The 19,721-nt window shown below is 41.0% G+C and overlaps 2 protein-coding genes across 2 annotated transcripts in view; one reads left to right on the forward strand and one right to left on the reverse strand.

Annotated features, from left to right (window-relative positions):
- ATAD5 (ATPase family AAA domain containing 5) overlaps window positions 1–2,752 on the reverse strand; it is a 41,171-nt gene extending 38,419 nt beyond the window's left edge. The window contains exon 1 of the mRNA XM_079799241.1: window positions 2,279–2,752. Coding sequence (XP_079655367.1) covers window positions 2,279–2,347 — 69 coding nt within the window. The 5' untranslated portion in view covers window positions 2,348–2,752. The remainder of the gene's footprint in view (window positions 1–2,278) is intronic.
- Window positions 2,753–10,078: 7,326 nt separating this feature from the next.
- Window positions 10,079–19,721, forward strand: part of CRLF3 (cytokine receptor like factor 3) — a 44,471-nt gene continuing 34,828 nt past the window's right edge. Inside the window, exon 1 of the mRNA XM_079797860.1 lies at window positions 10,079–10,260. Coding sequence (XP_079653986.1) covers window positions 10,144–10,260 — 117 coding nt within the window. The 5' untranslated portion in view covers window positions 10,079–10,143. The remainder of the gene's footprint in view (window positions 10,261–19,721) is intronic.

Genomic DNA, 19,721 nt, shown 5'->3' on the forward strand with positions numbered 1-19,721 from the left:
TCTTCTAGAAACTATTTTTTCTACCTCTGTAATTTACCCAATAAATGTGTTCTTATGAGAAAAAAAAAAAAGAAGAAGAAAGAGAAAAGACAACCAGAAATGTAAATTTAAGAACTTGGTATGTGATAACAGTAGCATTTAAGTTAGTGGGCAATGAAGCAGTTAAATGGTATTGGGACAAATTTCTCACTATTGGATAAGCATAAGGCAAAATAAATTATAGGCTTAAAATTTTATGTTAAAATTTGCCTGGCCTGTGTGACTCAGTGGTTGGGGGATGACTATGAACCAGGATGTCTCCCTTCCATTGCCGGGCAGGGCACATGCCGGATTGCAGGCTCGATCCCCAGTGTGGGGTGTGCAGGAGGCAACTGATCAATGATTCTCTCTCATCATTGATGTTTCTATCTCTCTCTCCCTCTTCCTTCCTCTCTGAAGCCGATAAAAATATATTTTTAAAAATTTAAATGGTAAGTGTATTTCAAGAAAATGCTAATAGCCCTAACCGGTTTGGCTCAGTGGATAGAGCGTCGGCCTGCGGACTGAAAGGTCCCAGGTTCGATTCTGGTCAAGGTACATGCCATACCTTGGTTGCAGGCACATCCCCAGTAGGGGGTGTGCAGAAGGCAGCTGATCGATGTTTCTCTCTCATAGATGTTTCTAACTCTCTATCCCACTCCCTTCCTCTCTGTAAAAAATCAATAAAATATATTAAAAAAAGAAAATGCTAAAAATTGTATTATTATTATTACCCTGAGATGGTATCAGTGGCACAATACCATAGCCTCTGGAGTCCGGCAGATAAAAGTTTAAGAGTTCGCCCTGACATCTACTAGTGAGGGACCTTAAGCAAATTACTTTAAATTAATTTGTAACCTCCCATCTGTAGAATACAGATAACAGTACCTCATCACAAGGTTGATATTAAGTAAAATAATGTGTATAGGGCCCTTACCCTTAAAATACTAAACAGTAAGTATCACTGTTATGAAATAGGCTCTCTAAGCAGGGTGCCAAAAGCAGAAACTGTAACAAAAAGATTGATAAAACTGACCACACAAAAATAAAAAACTATGTAATTCAAGTACCAAGTCCTTCTTCACACCTGAGACAAGCTGAGCAACTACCTAGATTTAACAATTATGAGCACAGCAATGATTAGTAACTAGACAAAAGTTACTTGATTCTAAAAAATAAGAGTACAGCAAAGGAAATTTAGCCAATAATAGTGTAATAACTCTGTATGGTGCCAGGTGGGTACTTGAAATATGGGAGGGGGGAGGTTGGTTGTCGAACCACTATGCCTGAAGCCAATATGAAATAATATTGAATGTAAACTGTAATTTAAAATAAAATTTAAGGCCCTGCCGGGTAGCTCAGTTGGTTAGAGTTCATTCAGAAACACCAAGATTGCCTGATTCCACCCCACATCAAGGCACATATAAGAATCAACCAATGAATGCATAAATGAGCGGAACGAACCAGTGCTTTTTCTCTCGCATTCTCTCTAAAATCAACAAATAAAAATTAAAAAGTAAGAGCCCCAGTTAAGTAAGTGAACATGCATCTTGGCTCACTTCAAGGATACCAGTATGCATAGTTCAGTTAGAATTATGCCAGCTTGAGGTGAAAAGGCGTAAAAATATAACAACAGTCTCCTCTAAGATGCTACTCCACTACTTCAAGGCATTCCACTCCCTTCTTCAGGACAGCTAGTGTATTTCACTGATAAATTTCACGGATAAGTTGTGCGTTGCACTGACGACACACAAAAGAATAACAGTATGCCGTGCTATGACTCCTAACTGCAGTATATTAAGCTCTAGAGCCACGGGGAAAAAAAAAAAAAAAACACGATTGTTTAAAGCACCTTGTTGGATTCTTGTAGTGACATTCTAAGGGCATTCCTAGAACAGGTGGCTGGATGGCGCAGGTGAAAGATCCCTTTCAACGCTAAAGTTCCATAACCCCCTATCACCAACCGAGACTTAGTCCCAGGATACTCCGTGACACTTCACAATCCAAAGCATCCAGTTCCACCACCATTTCAGGATCTGGGAACTGGTCGAGTTATCCTAAACCCTAACTGACCTGTCCCCGCAAACATCTCACCATACCCGGACCTATCGCGACTTGAAGAAACGACACACCCCAGCAACTGTTCCACACAAGGCCACAACCGTGGGGCCTCCCAGGTCCCTCTTTCCGCCTCAAGGACCCAAAGTCGCGACCACCTTTCGCCCGCCCCACACAGACGGAGGGAAATACTCAAGTTCACCTCAATCTCGTAGCCCTTCACCGGAGGGGGAGCAGCTGCCGCCGCCGCCATGGCCAGGACCCCCACCATGCTCCCCGCTTCCCGGAATCCCGGCTCCTAGGACCTGGTACGGCCCGGCCTGGCATGCCTGGAGGCCATGGGGGCGGCCGGCTCCCGCAGGAACGAGGCGCTGGGCCGCGGGGTCCGTCTCGGACGCTCCGGCGCCCACCCGCCCGGATCGGTCGCGGAGGCTGGGCCCAGCTCGGCCGAGTCGAACGCGGGAAGAGACGGTGAAAAAGCGCGGGCAAACCAGGACCCTAGGTCGCGGCCGGTGAACGCGGGGCGCCCCCGAGTCGGGCACTTGAGGCTGGGCGCTCGGGACTGGGACCCCGGCGGGGAAAGCAAGCCGGACACCGATCAGACCCGCGGGCTCCGGACCGTCTTCTTGTCAATTGGGTTTTCGCGCCCTCCGGGGCGCAGGGGGCGGGGCCTGGGGTTGTTTCTGGAGGCTGCGCGGACGGTGAGACCGGAGGGCCAAAATACGTCTTTGGCGAACTCGCAGGAGCCGGCATCTGCCTACGGTAAAATGAGCGGGGGTTTTGAAGATTCGAACTTCTCACGCCCAGTTTCACTGATGAGGACCTGATTTCACTAACGTCCGTTAGAGGCAGAATTAAAACCCTAGACTTTTGACGACCCACGTTGTCCCCTTTGTAAATGTGGAACTTTGAAAAAAATACAGAAAACGAAGTAACCATTGATTACAATTCCTCTCACACGGAATAAAATGTTATTTTGGCAATCGTCCTACCTCGCGATACGCCCATTCGGGGTCCGACATGGGCCTTTTTCTTTACCTTTACGTGTTTCTTGCTGTGGATTTCGTCCTCGCGAGCAGCTAGGAGCCCTAGGTCATCGACGCGGCTGTTTTTGCGTTTTCCTGTCATGGCAGGGTACCAGTAGTTACTGGTGTGTCGTGATGCTAATCTCATACTTCATTTGCATTGTCTTCCTGGATTTTGTTTTTAACTTTTTTTTTTTACATTAAATTGCGGTTACAAAAAGAATATGTTTATTTTGTCTGAGTGCATAGTTTTCACTGCACAGTATGTAAGAGCTAAAATAAGACAGGTAAAAGGACTTCGCAAATAATAACAAGAAGCCACCTTGTTAGGTCGGCTTATGCTAATTGGTATTAACTATTGACGTAATTGTGTTCATTTTTATAGTATTTGCTATTGTCTGGACAACTTAAAGGGTACAAATATCTCCGATGACATTAGTGGTAATTGCTTTTTCTTTGGAAATTATTAGCCCTGGATAAGGTTTTTCAAGAAGGGAGACTGCTGTTTTGCTTTAAAAACAAACAAAGAAAAACTTTTGTAATGGGGGAGGGGTCAATGGGGGAAAAACAGAGACTTATGTAATACTTTAAACAATAAAGAATTTAAATTTTAAAAAAACAACACACCACCTTATGTAGTGTAAGAACACTGCCCAAGAAGGAGGATGAGGAAGAGGAGGAGGAGCAGATAGGGTTAAGGGGAGGAGGGATCTGGTGTAAGGAGGAGAAAAAAATGAAAAAATTACAGAGGAAAAGGAAAGCCTCCTTGACTGTCACCCCCAAACAGTCTTTTCTTCTTCGCCCCAGTGGTAACCAATATTACCTATTTGGTAGATAGCGTTGCAGCCCTTTTTATATGTTTACATACATATATGTATGCATAAAAAACTTTGATTTGCTTTTATTTACATAAAAAGCAACACTGTAAATGTTTCTCAGCAATTTGCTTTTTTTCATTCATCATTTTTTTCAAGGTATCCATGATATGTGTAGACCGGATTCATTCCTTTTCATTTCTGAACATTCCATCCAATTATGCACAACATTTTATTTATTCATTTCCTTAGTGATGAACATTTAGGATGTCTCCAATTTTCTGTTATTTAATGAGTCAATGAACTTTCTTATCCATGTCTCCTTGTAATGTTCCTCTAGGTTACACACTTAGAAGTGGAATTGCTGGGTTACATAGGATATGTCTCTAGCATTTTTTATTCTGCTACATCACTACGCATTTAATTTATTTCATTTTAAAATCCTCACCGGAGGATATTTTTTCCATTGATTTTTTTTTTTTTTTAGAGAGAGAGTTGAAAGGAGAGAGCTAGGGAGAGAGAGGGAGACATAGAATCGAGAGAGACACAATTGATTGCCTCCCACAGGCGCCTCCACCAGGCGGGGGATGTAACCTGCAACCCAGGTAGTGCCCTTGACTGGGAACCACAGTGCTTCAGTGCTCTGGCTGACGCTCTAACCACTGGGTACACTGGCCAGGGCGGAGCTTCTCAATGTTAATAGGCAGAGGTCTTTTCTCTGAGGCCATTGAGTTTCTCTGCCAATCTCTTTGGGGTAGGGGGGGTTTATAACTCATGCAGTTGGGTGGAAGCAATGGGGAGGGGTCACCTAAATGCATGGAATAAGGCAATGGACGTGGAATATCTAACTCTAATTTTAACTGATGTCCTCTTTTTTCAGTCCCATACCTCACTGTTACCTGCTGTGCTATCCATCCATCCATTCAACCATTCCATAAATACTATTGAGTGCCTGATAACTGTCAGCTATGAACAAAGCAGCTATAAACAAAACAGACAAAAATTCCTATCCTCTTAGAATTTACAATAATGATCTACCTCACCCCTAATCCACCTGATCAACCTCAGTCCAAAAATATTAAATGAAAAATCCCAGAAATAAATAACTCATGCCCTTTAAAATGCATGCAGTTCTGGGCAATGTGAAGAAGTCTTTCACCTGGGATGTGAATCATCCCTTTGTCCAGTGTATTCGCGCTGTATAGGACACCCACCCATTAGTCATTAGCCATCTCAATCATCAGATTGACTGTTGCAGTGTTCAAGTAATCCTTATTTACTTAATAATGGCCCCCAAGTGCCAAGAGTAGTGATGCTGCTCTAACCAGTTTGGCTCAGTGGATAGAGCATCGGCCTGCGGGCGAAGGGTCCCAGGTTCGATTCCGATCAAGGGCATGTACCTTGGTTGTGGGCACATCCCCAGTAGGGGGTGTTGCAGGAGGCAGCTGATCGATGTTTCCCTCTCATCGATGTTTCTAACTCTTTATCCCTCTCCCTTCCTCTCTGTAAAAAAAAAAAAATTAATAAAATATATATTTTTAAAAAAAGAGTAGTGATGCTGACAATTTGGATATACCAAAGAGAAGTGCTTCCTAAGTGAAAAGGTGAATACATACTGGAAAAAAACAAAACCATACTATATACAAGGTGGGGTAAAAGTCGGTTTGCAGTTGTTCATGTGGAATATAATAGAATAGAATAGAAATCTGAAGCAGATAGGAAAGGCATCCCAGGTAGGACAAAACTAAGTGGTGAAGGGTATAAGGTCTTGGAGATAGGAATATAAATGAACGGTTTAAGAAAGAAAGAAGCATGGGGATGTGAAGTAAAGCATAGGGGATGTAGTCAATAATATTGTAATAACTATGTATGATGTGAGAGGAGTACTAGATTTATCCAGGTGAGTTTTTAATCATGTCTAGTTACTATGTTGTACACTTAAAAACTAATATATTGTATGCCAACTGTAACTGAAAAATAAATATTTTTTAAATTAAGTTATTTTTAAGAATGAAAAAAAAGAAGAAGAAGGGAGATGAAGTTAAGAGAAGAGTAAGGGCCATGGAGTTCAGGTTAAAAGTTTTGGCTTTAATGAACAGACATCAAAGACTTTTGCAAGTACAGTGACATTTGCAAAACATGTTTTAGGAAGATAAATGATAGAGAGGTGGGTCTTGGGTCTGTCGTAAGATAAAGTAGGGGTTGGCATACAGTACACTCTTGAGTATTTGTTTAGGGAAATGAATATACATAGGATAGCTGAAGTGGGAAAATAAGAAAAAATCATATGGCATTAGTCCAGGTATAATATGAGAGAGGCTTGAATTAGGGTGTTGGCCTTTACAGAGGTCTGAAACTGAAAGTGGGGGAGAAGATAGGAAAATAATTCAAGGGTATAGAAGGTTTAAGGCACAGATTGAGTCAGTAAAAAACAGGATTTATTAAATATTCTTGAACATAGCAATGTTATATGAGCTCTCTAAAGCTAATTGAGTAGCTGAAACCGGTTTGGCTCAGTGGATAGAGCATCAGCCTGCGGACTGAAAGGTCCCAGGTTTGATTCCAGTCAAGGGCATGTACCTTGGTTGTGGGCACATCCCCATTAGGGGGTGTGCAGGAGGCAGCTGATCGATGTTTCTCTCTCATCGATGTTTCTAACTCTCTATCCCTCTCTCTTCCTCTCTGTAAAAAAATCAATAAAGTATATTTAAATAAATAAATAAATAAATAAAGCTAATTGAATAGAACTGATTCTACCCCAGAGGGCTTTACTACATGAAATGCTTTTTCTTTTATTTTTTTATTACTACATGCAATTTTTTAAAAAATTAAAAGAAAAACTTCCATAAAGCCAAGACACTAATCTTAGTCTCATTAAACTTTGTTTCCTCAATCTACTAACTGATGAGAGGCAAAAAAAAAAAAAAGAAAGAATCTAATATATCCACACTATACCAAAAAAAAAAAAAAAGGGAAATCTTGTGAAATCACTCTCCCAGGCTTGAAATTTTGGAAACATGCTTTTCAGAGCACAAGTTCCTAAAGAGTAAATAGTCTGGTTGATAACACAGAGGAAGATTGAACACAGGAAGACTGATGTGGAGGTGGCAATGATAGAAGCCAGCAGGCCATCAGACAGGGTTTTACAGAGTTGGGCTTTTTACTTCTGTTTTGTTTTTTAATCTTTGTGGCATCAAATTGGTCTAGAATTGACTTTTTAAGTGTACTCAGAAGTGAGCAGATTCAGGGGCACAGACGTTATATTCTAAAAAGACAAGAAACAAACAAAGCAAGTTGCTAATTTATTTATTTATTTATGATCAGATATAATTGGCGAGAAAACTGCAGCAACTGGAATATCAAGTTGTAACCAGATAGTTATTTGGTAAACAATGGATTTAGTCTAGGATACTTTGGCTATCTGGTCAGCTAAAACTTTCTCTCTCTTCTTTCCAACTTCTCAGAAAGCTCCTAACTGTATTGGACATGTAGTGATGACTTTTTACTCTCTGACTTCCCTGTTTACACACCTAATACTATTACCACATTCTTTTTTTCTTTTTTTATAATGTCCTTGTATAGATATTACAAATATATATATATATATATATATATATATATATATATATATATATTTGATTTCAGAGAGGGAGAGAGATACAAACATCAATGATGAGAGAGAATCATGGATTGGCTGCCTCCTGCATGCCATGCCCACACCAGGGATTGAGCCCAGCATCCCGAGCATGTGCCCTGACCAGGAATCGAACCTTGAACCGTGACCTCCTGGTTCATAGGTTGATGCTCAACCACTGAGCCACGCTGGCTGGGCAGGACCTAGTTTTTTTTTTTTTTTTTTTTTAATATATTTTATTGATTTTTTACAGAGAGGAAGAGAGAGGGACAGAGAGCCAGAAACATCGATGAGAGAGAAACATCGATCAGCTGCCTCCTGCACACCCCCTACTGGGGATGTGCCCGCAACTAAGGTACATGCCCTCGACTGGAATCGAACCTGGGACCCTTGAGTCCGCAGGCCGACGCTCTATCCACTGAGCCAAACCGGTTTCGGCAGGACCTAGTTTTTGAATAGAAATTCATACAAAGAAATACTGTCCAGCAATAAAAAATAATTAAGAGATAATCCTAATCTTAATATGCCTCTTAAAATATTTTTATTAATGCTATATATTTTTATATTTTGAAAACTCAAATTTATAGAAATCTTAAACTTACAGACAAGTTGCAAATAGAGTGCAATTTTTTCCCCCTGAAAAAGCCATTTGAGAGTAAATTCCAACATTCTACAAGTACATTCTATGAATACACAAGGCAATCATCAAAAAACAGGATTTATCATTGATATTTTATTATCATCAAATCCTCAGAACCATTCAAGTTTAATCAAGTTCAATGATTCCCTTTATAGCAAATGGATCCAGTCCACAATCACATGTTGCATTGTATTGTCATATCTCCTGATAGTCCCCAATTCATAAATCATAGAAACTCTTTAATATCTTCTTCCCCACTCTCCTTTCCTTATCCCCCATTAGTGCCCTAAAGTTTCTCCCTCCATTTCTTCCTCAATACATACCCAGCTTCCCCTTTCCCATCTGCCTCTTCAGTCATTTCTCTCAATTCTGTACCACTGAAACTTGGGAGCCAGGTTGAAGACAACCTGCAGGTGAGGAGGTGAAGGCAAAACCCCCCTTCATTGCTGGATTAGTAGTATAAGGGCCAAGGCTGAGAATATGTAAATGTTAATGTATTTTGTTTGTGGCAGTCTTTCCTGATTCTACTTCAATGGCCTTTCCATTCAGGATGTTACTAAATCTCTTTAGTATACATTTACATCTTTTACATAGCTCAATTACACCCTGCATCTCACCAATTTTCCCGTCTGGGCCCTCGTTTATCTTGTATCCTTTAGGATTCCTTCAGTTGCAAGTTACAGAAAACTCACCTCAGGCTGCCTTAAACAATAAAGGGGATTCATTGGCTAATACAGTATTAACTAAGTGCCTGGCTACCTTATCTTCATGATAGAGCTAATTTTCCATTTTCTACAGAAGGGCTTCTCTTTACTAATCTTTTCTAGTTGGCCCAGGAAAACTGGGATTTAGCCTCTAGTACACATTCCACGTGTAATCTTGATTAAATCACGCCCTGTCTGCGTTCCCTGGCTGAGGCAACTTTCAGTTCTAACATCCTTGGCCAGACTAGGTAAACTGTGGCCGAAAGCCAAATCTTACACACCTCCTGGTTTTGTATGGCCCCTGAATGAGATATGGTTTGTTTGTTTGTTTGTTTAATTTTTAAAAATCGATTTTAGAGAGAGGAAGGGAAAGAGAGAGAGCCTGACCAGGGATCAAACCCACAACTTCAGGGTATTGCAACAATGCTTTAACCAACTGAGCTACAGGGCCCCAGCTGAAGAATAGTTTTTACGTTTGCCAAATAGCTGACGAAATTTGCAAGGAATATTTTGTAACTGGTGAACATAAAGTGAGATTCAAATTTGTGTCCATAATCTTTGCACACGGCCACGCCCATTTATTTACGATGCTGCAACAGAGACTTTATGGCCCCCAGCTGGCCCTGGCAAGAAAAGTTTGCAAACACCTGTTTTGGACTTGTGCCTGGACAGCTGTACCTGCCGCTGGCCAACGTTGAAGGCCTGTCTTGGCTCCCTCATTAGACCAGTGGTGGGGTCCCCTGGGCGTGGGGCCTGGTTCAGAGTAACCTCCTAAACTCCCTGCCGCGGCTGGGATTCTCGCGGGGTAGGGAGGTAGGACAAGGACGATTTAGGAGCCACGTGGGTTGAAATCCCCACGCTCCACACCCGTTGATTGCCCTCCCAGTCCCTCAGTTTCCTCCTCTGAGAAACAGCTACAAGGAGGCCGGGATGAAATAAGATGCGGGAAACACCTATAAGGTGTTGTCACCCTTTCCCTGCCTCCACGCGTGTCCCGAGGAGACGCCGCGGGCCTGGCGCTTGCGCGTGAACGGGGAGCAGGCACCGCGGGCCTGAGTGGCGGGAGGCGCTGGGATCTTGACGCCCGCGCAGCGCGCCCCGCCCGCGCGCGCCTGTCCATCAAAGCCGCCGGGGGCGGGGCGGGGCGGCGCTTCCGCCTGCGCGGGGCCACGCCGGGCCGCTCGGCGGCGCTCGGGACAGTCGGGAACCGCGCCCGGAGCCGCCGGCAGAGCGGCCGGACGAGGAGGCGATGGAGCTGGAGCCCGAGCTTCTGCTGCAGGAGGCCCGCGAGAACGTGGAGGCGGCGCAGAGCTACCGGCGGGAGCTGGGCCAGAGGCTGCAGGGGCTGCGGGCGGCGCGGAGGCAGGTCGGAGGGCCGCGCCGGAGGGGCTGGGGCCCTGGAGCCCGCGCGGTGCCCGGGGAGTGGGCAGGGCCGGGAGGGCTCCGAGGGGTGGCAGGGTCCCAGAACTCTTAGGGGAGAAGGCAAGAGGCTCTGAGGGTGCAGGGAGACCTAGCAGGCTCTGGGAATGGGTGCGGTGGGTGCGAGGGGCTCTAAAGGGGAAGAGACAAGTTGGGGGGAACCCGGGGAGAGTGTGAGGGGGCGTTCCCTACATTGCGTGCGGCTGTGGTGGGGAACGGGGTGGGGGTAGGGGTGGCGTCCGAGGTGGGGGAGAAGGAGGGACCCGAGAAAACCCGAGGACGTCGCAGGGTAGTGAAGATTCAGGAGAGCTGGGGGCGGTGGAGATTTCTCGGGAAAACCTGCGTGGGGACGGGAGCCCGAGGAAAACGTGGGTGCTGACTTTGGGAGAGTTAAAGGTGGGGGCCAGATGGATGTTGGGAAGGGAGGGTCAGAGAGAGACGGAGAGAGAGGGGGAAGCCGTAGAGTTAACACTAAAATGAATGGGATCGATGCCCGAGAATACTACTTAATATCTCATGTGATCTTGAATGCATTTTATTTTTTTAAATGCATTTTAGAAAACCGTTTATCGTAACCCCATCCTAGGTGGGTTAGAATTTAAGGTGAAGACGCTGTTTTGAAGCGTCAGAGAAGGAAAATGAAATGCTTGAGGGATGGAATTCAAAGGTGTAGGGAAATGGAAAAACAGATTTAAAGAGAGGCGTACTGAAAGGAGAAGCTAAATAAATATATTTCCAAGTGACAGCAGTTATCTGTTCCCTGTGGACATGGTTATCAAAGATATAGGAAAGCCACATGGTTTCCCCACACCCTGGAACTCATACGGAAAAAGATGTAACCCACCCCCAGTGTGTGATAGGACAGATAATTCTCAAACTACTGTTAACGTAGGTGCTTAATAAATGCTTTTTGAGTGACTGGAATCATTTGAGTGAGTGGGAATTCATTCATCATTTGAAATAGTGGGATTTCATCACATTGATATTAATCTAAATTGTCGTCCTAGTACCTCCCATGTTGCATAGAATCTGAAAATTGGCAGAATAGTGCCTTTGGTTGGTCGCATCATTGAAGATACTCAATATGCTTTAGGTTTTATATATTTTAAAATCATTGTATAGCTGGTGTAGGCTAGGCATCATTCATAATTTAGGAGTAAAACCTAGGATATGGCCCTGCAGGTTTGGCTCAGTGATTGAGCCTTGAGGGATGAACCAGGAGGTCTTGGTTGGATTCCTGATCGGGCCACTGGCTCGATCCCCAGTAGGGGGCGTGCAGGAGGCAGCCAATCAATGATTCTCTCTCATCATTGATATTTCTCTCTCTCCCTTCCTCTCTGAAATCAATAAAAATATGTATGTTTAAAAAAACCTAGGATATGGTTATCTTGATTTAGTGAATGCCTTCCAGTGTATTTGTCCTGATAACCATTTTGCATTATTCCTCCAGGTATTTTGAAGTAGAGGTTCTAAATCTAGGACATTGTTTAAAAAGAGAGGAAAATATCTCTTATTGTATGACTAATGTTTCAGCCAGCTAAGATATATAGAAACAGGACTGTTGTTTAACTGTGTCAGCAATTAAGCAGTAGAGTTGACACTAGTAAATGAGTAAGCTTAGCACCTGGGAATAATAGTATTTATTAATTTCTGATGTGATATTGAATAGATTAAAAATTGTTTTTGTATGATCCCATCCTGAATGGTTTAGTATTCAATTACCAAACCTCTCTTCTTTTAAATTTTATACCCAACAATTTAAATACAGGACATACTTTCCAATAATTTAGTGTAGCTTAGTATAGGTTTTTGTTTTGTTTTGTCCCTAAGGCCCATTCTCTGGGGATTGAGACAGAAAACACCAAGAACATCCATCACTGTTTGGTTTCTGATGACATTGCCTTCTGATTAGACTGTAGCTCTCTTTTGTGAGCTGGAATCTGTTTTGTGCCACTGCCAGCTACAACGGCGTTTCTCCTCAAAGCTAATTCTAGTGGATTGTATGTTTGGGTTTGTAGAATAAGCCCTCTGTCAACTTGCATTTTAAGGAAGGTCTGTGTTGCAAAAATGTTATCAAAATAAGCAGCTGCCTTTGTTTGGTGGTTAGGATATTTTTAGGGTCCCAGTCATTTTCAGAATAACTACATAAAATATATGGCTTTTTAGTCAAAGGTTTTGCATGGGGGAAAAGGAAGAGCAGAGAGGAAGGGATGTTCCCCTTTATGTATGTTTTTTACTTGCTGATTTTATTTTTGGGGGGAATGATTTTTTTAAGTGAGATAATTCACATACCATAAAATTTGTGCCTTACCATGTATAAGTTAGCAGCTTTTAGTATATTCACAAAGATGTGCACATATCATCATTATCTAATTACAGAATATTTTTATCACCCCCAAAAAGAAATTCCATACTCGTTAGCTGTCACTCCTCCAGCCCCTGGCAACCACTAAACTACTTTCAGTCTCTATGTGGATTTGCTTATTCTGAACATTTCATATAAATGGAATCATATACTATGTAGCCTCTTGTGACTGATTTCTTTGACTTAGCATAATGTTTTCAAGATTCATCCATTGTGGAGCATGTATCAGTACTTCAGTTCCTTTTTATGGCTGAATAATATTCATTGTGTGGCTAACCACATTTTATTTATCCATTTATCAGTTGATAGACAGTTGGATTATTTTCGCTTTTTGCCTATTATGAATAATGTTGCTAAGAATATTCATGTGCAAGTTTTTATGTGGACATGTTTTCAGTTCTTTTAGTACGTATATACTTAGGAATGCTGAGTAGTATGGAAACTCTTTGTTTAACTTTTTCAAGACCTCTTGGCATACTTTTTATCTTTGCTTTTGTTTCTTACCCTTTAAAACTCTCATGAAATTTGTTTCAGGTTAAAAAATCATGTCTATGGAAGTCTAGAAGGAAAAGTAAAAATCTTTTATTTTGTCAGAAACAACTGCCAGCATGTAGCAGTTTCTCCTCTTGTGGTTAAGTTTATGCCCTACCCTCTGTCTTAAGAGAAAAGGAAGTTCTGTGTAGGAATGCAAGGGTAGTCTGTAACTTTTAACTGTTTGAGTAAGTTAAAGGCTAGTGAGATGTTTGTTGTCTTCAGGAAATCAGATAATGTTTACAGCTAGTCTGGCCTAACTGATGTTGAAATTATTGAGAATAGTTCTCTATAGCTCTCTGGAATCCTTGGTACTAAAATGTACATACCAAAGAAATTAACTCCCACTCTCCTTAAATACTCATTTGTTCGTTCACTCAATAAATATTTATTGGGTGCCTACTATAGGCCAGAGATTCTTCTAGGTCCTAGAAATACTGTGGCTGAGGAAACAGACCACTGCCTTAATGGATTTATTCTTTCCTTTGATGGTTGGTCATTACACTACTACCCCTAAAAGCAAAACAGATAAGAAAAACCTAAATTCTTATGTATTCATTTTTAGATTTTTTACTTCCAATGTAATTTTCATCACTTGTTTATTTCTATAGCGTTGGCTTTCCTGCTTGTTGTAAGTGGATAGCTGATCAAGATGTTGCATAGTGATATTAGCTGGCCAGTCAGATATGCCTTACAGAGTGACGCTATCTTTTTTTGTTGTTGTTAATCTTTACCCGAGGACATTTTTCCATTGATCTTTAGAGAGAGTGGAAGGGAGGGGGAGAGACAGAGAGAGAAGCATCAATGTGAGAGCAACACATCGATTAGTTGCCTCCCACAGGCACCCTGACCAGGAGTACATGTCCTTGACCAGAATCGAATCCAGGACCCTTCAGTCCACTGGCAGACACTCTATACACTGAGCCAAACCGGCTAGGGTAGAGTGGCATCAACTTGATGACATTACCACTATCCAGGTCCTCATCCTCAGTTTTGCAGGCTTAGAAAGGTCATCTTTGTATATTATCAAAGGGGGATTAGCTTGAGGTACTGGAGGTGCCTACAGTGAGAAATACCAATACTCTAGTATGTGTACAGTTATATTTCACTATAAAATGAATGTGCTGGCGTTCATGTGCCTTTTAATTGGTATGAGTCAGTGCCGCTCAGGGCATTGACAAAAACAAGTCTCTACTCTTTCAGAGTAAAGGGCCAGATCCTGGTACCTAAATAAGAGACTATTTGGTGAGTACCCTGCTCAACTCTGGCCAGCGGTATCCCTTTGATCCTTGCTACTACAAGGATCCATGACCATAGCAGTGGCATCATCATGACCTGAGAGCTTGTGAAGAATGCAGGAATCAGGCCCCACCCAGACCTACTGGATCATACTCTGTACTTTAACAAGATTGCCAGGTATGATATGTATGCACATTAAAACTTGAGGCACACTGCCTTAGAGTAGTATATCATTACCATTTCATCAGCTCTCTACTGATTTCTGTAGTTTAATCTAAACCCCAGCTGTGTAGTCATAAATTGCTGTGGTTTATCCTCAAGATAACACATTGTTTGGAATATCATAGGTTTGTTAGACAATTATACAAGGATATTCAAGTGAATAATTGACAGTCTCGAGCCAGTGCTGTCCTAGAGCGTCTTAACATCTGTAATGTGACCCTTTGTCTTTATAGTGTTTTGTTTTCAATTTTTAATAGTTGATTTCAGATAATTTCTTGAAGATTTAACTCATAATCTTGATATTCCTAATGTACAATGCCAACATTCCTATAATAGCATTTGAAAACACATAGCATACTAGTTAAAGACTGGGACAGATATAGAACTCAGCGTAAAAAACAAGTTATTTCAGAGAACCAGGGCAGGAAGTCCTAGTAGTTCAGTAAAGAAAAGAAAGCTATTATTGCTTCTTTTATCTCCCACTTCCCCTTCTGTTACCCATTTTCAAAACAGTCCAAAAATCTGTTTGAAATAATTTGTTACGGCAGTAGTACTTAAAATGTCCCAATTATAGTGTCCTATGGTTATATCTAAGCTGAGGAAAACCAAGAATGGATGAAATAATTTAAAAATAACTCATTCTACTTCTTAGAGACAGCCATTATTAACACCTTGGTGTCTCCTTCTAGACATACTATTTTGTAAAATTGAGAGACTACTGTATATGCAACTTTGTATTCTTTTTTTTTCTTTTGGTTAACATTATATCATAAGCATTTATTACGAAAAACTTCCTACGTGCAATCTAATTTTTAACGCCAAGGTGAATAGAGTCTGTTACATAGGTAGCTATGGAGCATTGGTTGGTGGTAGGCTGAAGTGTGTTGACTCAGGTACACCAAATACTAGAAGCAAAGCTCTAGAAGCAATGCTAAATGATCAGCAACCAAGAAAAAAAAAGCTGCACACATATTTGTGTGCAAAAGACCACATCTTTACATTGGCTTTTCAGTCATCTTTTCTTTTTACAAATTGTCTTTAAACATGACACTCTGAAAGCTGCTTGTTGAACCCAAAACTCACTTGAAATATAGAATAATATAAATAAGAATTAAAATAAGCATTCTGAATCAATAATGTTACAATCAGTGATGTTAATGGAAAAATGTGTGAATGTCAGTTTTTCTGTATAGATTTTTTTCCTAATATATATTGTAATGTATGTATAATTTTTGATAAAGAACTATCCTTGTTACTATAACTCTGGTAAATAATATGGCTAATTTGTGATCTAAAAAAGCCAAACAGATGTAGGACAGGCTTTTATTATTGAGGAGTATCAGTGAATCACTTACATTTGCAGTTATTTTACTTTGTCAGTACTTGCCCATGTGAGCCAGGAGGTGAGAAAGTTACCTTTCCTGAATCTCACTTTCCTTACCTGTACAATGAGGATAAGGATTGTACCTACTTTACTTGGCCAATGTGGGAATTTAAATGAGAAATTTATTTATTTTTATTTTTTAAATGAGAAATTTATTTATTTTTTATTTTTTAAAAATATATTTTTATTGATTTCAGAGAGGAAAGGGGATGGAGAGATAGAAACATCAATGATGAGAGAGAATCAAAGAGCTGCCTCCTGCACACCCCCTACTGGGGATTGAGCCTGCAACCCAGGCATGTGCCCTTGACCGGAATCGAACCCTGGACTCTTCAGTCTTCAGGCCAGGGCTGTATCCACTGAGCCAAACCAGTGAGGGCTAAGTGAGAAATTTATTTAAAACGCTTAGCACAATGTCTGGGACATACGAAGTGCTTAATAAATATTAGCTGTAATAATAATACCACTAAATTTTATTGTTATTCAAAGTGATGTCCCCTACTTCTCTCCTATTCTCTTACCCAGCAGAATGCTCTGAGCTCTGATGGCAGTTTGTGGCTATCCCACTTATATAAGAATGTAATGCTACATTTTATTATAGTTATGTGTGCATGCAACTATCTCTTTTACCAGAATGATAGTTTTTTTGAGATCAGGACCATACCTTATTTATCTTTATAACCCTGGTTTGTGGAACATAACTAGACTTCATTAAATACTAAATGGGTGCCTTTATGAATGTTTTGGGTATAATTTTGCAGATTTTTTTAAAGTAATATTTATTGTCTTGATTAAATGCACCCTATTCATTAATGCAGATAATCAAGAATTAAACATTTGGCCCTAACTGGTTTGGCTCAGTGGATAGAGCGTCTCCCTGCGGACTGAAAGGTCCCAGGTTCGATTCCGGTCAGGGGCATGTACCTGAGTTGCGGGCACATCCCCATTAGGTGTGCAGGAGGCAGCTGATCGATGTTTCTCATCGATGTTTCTAACTCTCTATCCCTTCTCCCTTCCTCTCTGTAAAAAAATCAATAAAATATGTTTAAAAAAAAAAAGAATTAAACATTTGTTTTATCATATGTTTTGGCTATTTGTTGCTACATAAACTGTGCCAAAGCATAATGGCTTAAAAGCAATCATTTTATTTGCTATTCTGGGGTTCAGTTGGCCATCTCTCCTGAATTTGCCGGCAACATTCATGAAATTGCAATCAGATGGCAGCTAAGTCTGGCATGTTCAAGACAGAATGTTCACTTAACCTGTTTGGAGCCTTAGTGGTAGCAGGAGTCAGTTGGGATTTATGGCTGGGCCTCAGTGCCAGTATCTCTCTTTTCCTTCCTCTCTTCCTCCCTCCTACCCTTCCTACTTTCCTCCTGCTTCCACTTGTTCTCTCCAGAAAGGTAGACATACTTCTTAAATGGTGACTCAGGACCCCCTCTAAGTGCAAAAGCACAAATTGCCAGGTTTTCTTAAGGCTGAGGCCTGGAACTGGCAGAGCATCAGTTCTACCCTATAGCTATGCACATTGACTGCATTGCTAGTCACAGGCCCAGCCCGTATTCTAAGGGAGGGAGGATATCAGTACCAAGAGTTGTGATTCAGTGAGGGCCATGATTGTAACAGAGTAGCAATTCATATAATAAAGATTTTCTTTTTGGATGTTTTCAAATAAGCATAAAAAAATAGCCTAATCGTAAGAGAGATAAGAAGGAAATGTAGCAACACTTATGAGTCCATACATGAATCAGACAATTCAAATTCTCGGCCACTTTACTAGCTTTGTAATGTAGGCAAGTTCATGTCTCTGACTCATATGTTACTCATCTACAGATGCTTTTTTCATAAGGTGGTGATAGAATTTAAATAAGACCGTGGATGTTAGTACCTGGCACACAGTAGGTATTCAGTAGATGATAGCTATTACTGTACTGTTATTATTGCTATCATTGTTATTTATTTATTTATTTTTTAAATATATTTTTTATTGATTTTTCACAGAGAGGAAGGGAGAGGGATAGAGAGCTAGAAACATCGATGAGAGAGAGAGAGACATCGGGATGTGCCCGCAACCAATGTACATGCCCTTGACCGGAATCGAACCTGGGACCTTCCAGTCCGCAGACCGACGCTCTATCCACTGAGCCAAACCGGTTTCGGCACTATCATTGTTATTTTTAATGACTAATATCTTGGTGTCAGCACAAAGGCAATAGCCAATGCAGTACATTTCATATGAATTGAGAAGAAGAATTTTGGTTAGTTTTTTCAATTTCAGTTGACTATTTTATATCTTTGTCTTTTATTTTTGATCTCTATTTCCTTGTTAGCTAATGGTGTTTAAAGTCAGTCTCCAATTTTATATAGTTTTAGTTTCCTATTCATAAGACAATTGGGAAAATAAACTCATAGGTTAAAATTGGAAGATAAGAATTCTTTTCTTCTATAGAGTCATGAAGATGCATGTTTTAGAGGATATAAAGAAAATTCCAGTTACTTAATTTCCTGAAATACACATTCTGTTCTGTTCTGTTCTGTGCTTTCCTATCCTGTCGCATCCTTTTTCGTGATATAGCTTTGGGATTAATCAACTGCCGTGGAAACTTTGTAAATAAGTGATTATTACTATTTTTGTAATCCTCATCGGAGGATAGTTTTTCCCATTGATTTTCAGAGTTGAAAGGAGTGGGAGAGGAGAGAGGAGAAAGACAGAGAGAAACATCGATATGAGAGAGACACATTGATTGGTTGCCTCCCAGTCGTGCCTGGACCAGGGCTGGATGAACCTGCAACCAGGTATGTGCCCTTGATCAGGAATCGAACCAGAGACCCTTCAGTGTGAGGGCTGACGCTCTAACCACTAAGCAGTGCTGGCCAGGGCACGTTATTATTATTTTTTTAATTTTTGAAAATAGATTTTAGAGAGAGGAAGGGAGGAGACAGAGACAGACATTGATGTGAAAGACCCAACCAGGATCGAACCTGAAACCTGGGTATGTGCCCAAGCAGGAATCGAACCCGCCACCTTTCTGTGTATGGAATGGCACTCCAGCTAACTGAGCCAAACTGTCCAGGGCTGTAAATTAGTTTTAATGGTCGGTTACAGTAGAGGTTTTAGTGAAAAATTGGTTCAGACTATTATTATTATTTTTTAAAACTCTTACCTAGGCCATCTTTTATTTTTTTAAATATATTTTTATTGATTTTAGAGAGAAAAGGAGAGAGAGAGAGAGAGAGAGAGAGAGAGAGAAACATCAATGATGAGAGAATCATTGATCAGCTGTCTCCTGCATGCTCCCTACTGGGGATCGAGCCCGAAACCTGGGCATATGCCCTTGACTGGAATCAAAACCGGGACCCTTCAATCCACAGGCGGAAACTCTATCCACTGAGCCAAACCACCCAGGGCCAGAATATTATTAATAAGTATAAACAAGGTATATTAGGTCCTTTTAGAAACCTTGAGTTGTGTGTCATTTGTTTTCTTAAATCTACTTTGTTACAAACCATCATAGTTGTTTTGCCCTAGAATGGCTAGGTAGCGTCTGGGCCTGACTGGTTGACCATGACAAGATTCTTCCTTCAAGGACAAGAAATACATTTTACATCAGGCAATACATAATTTATAGGTTGACCTGGGAACTCTTTCAAATGGGATCTGTAAGTA

The sequence above is a fragment of the Cnephaeus nilssonii genome (assembly GCF_951640355.1).
Source record: "Cnephaeus nilssonii genome assembly, chromosome: 19".
NCBI classification, from domain to species: Eukaryota; Metazoa; Chordata; class Mammalia; order Chiroptera; family Vespertilionidae; genus Cnephaeus; species Cnephaeus nilssonii.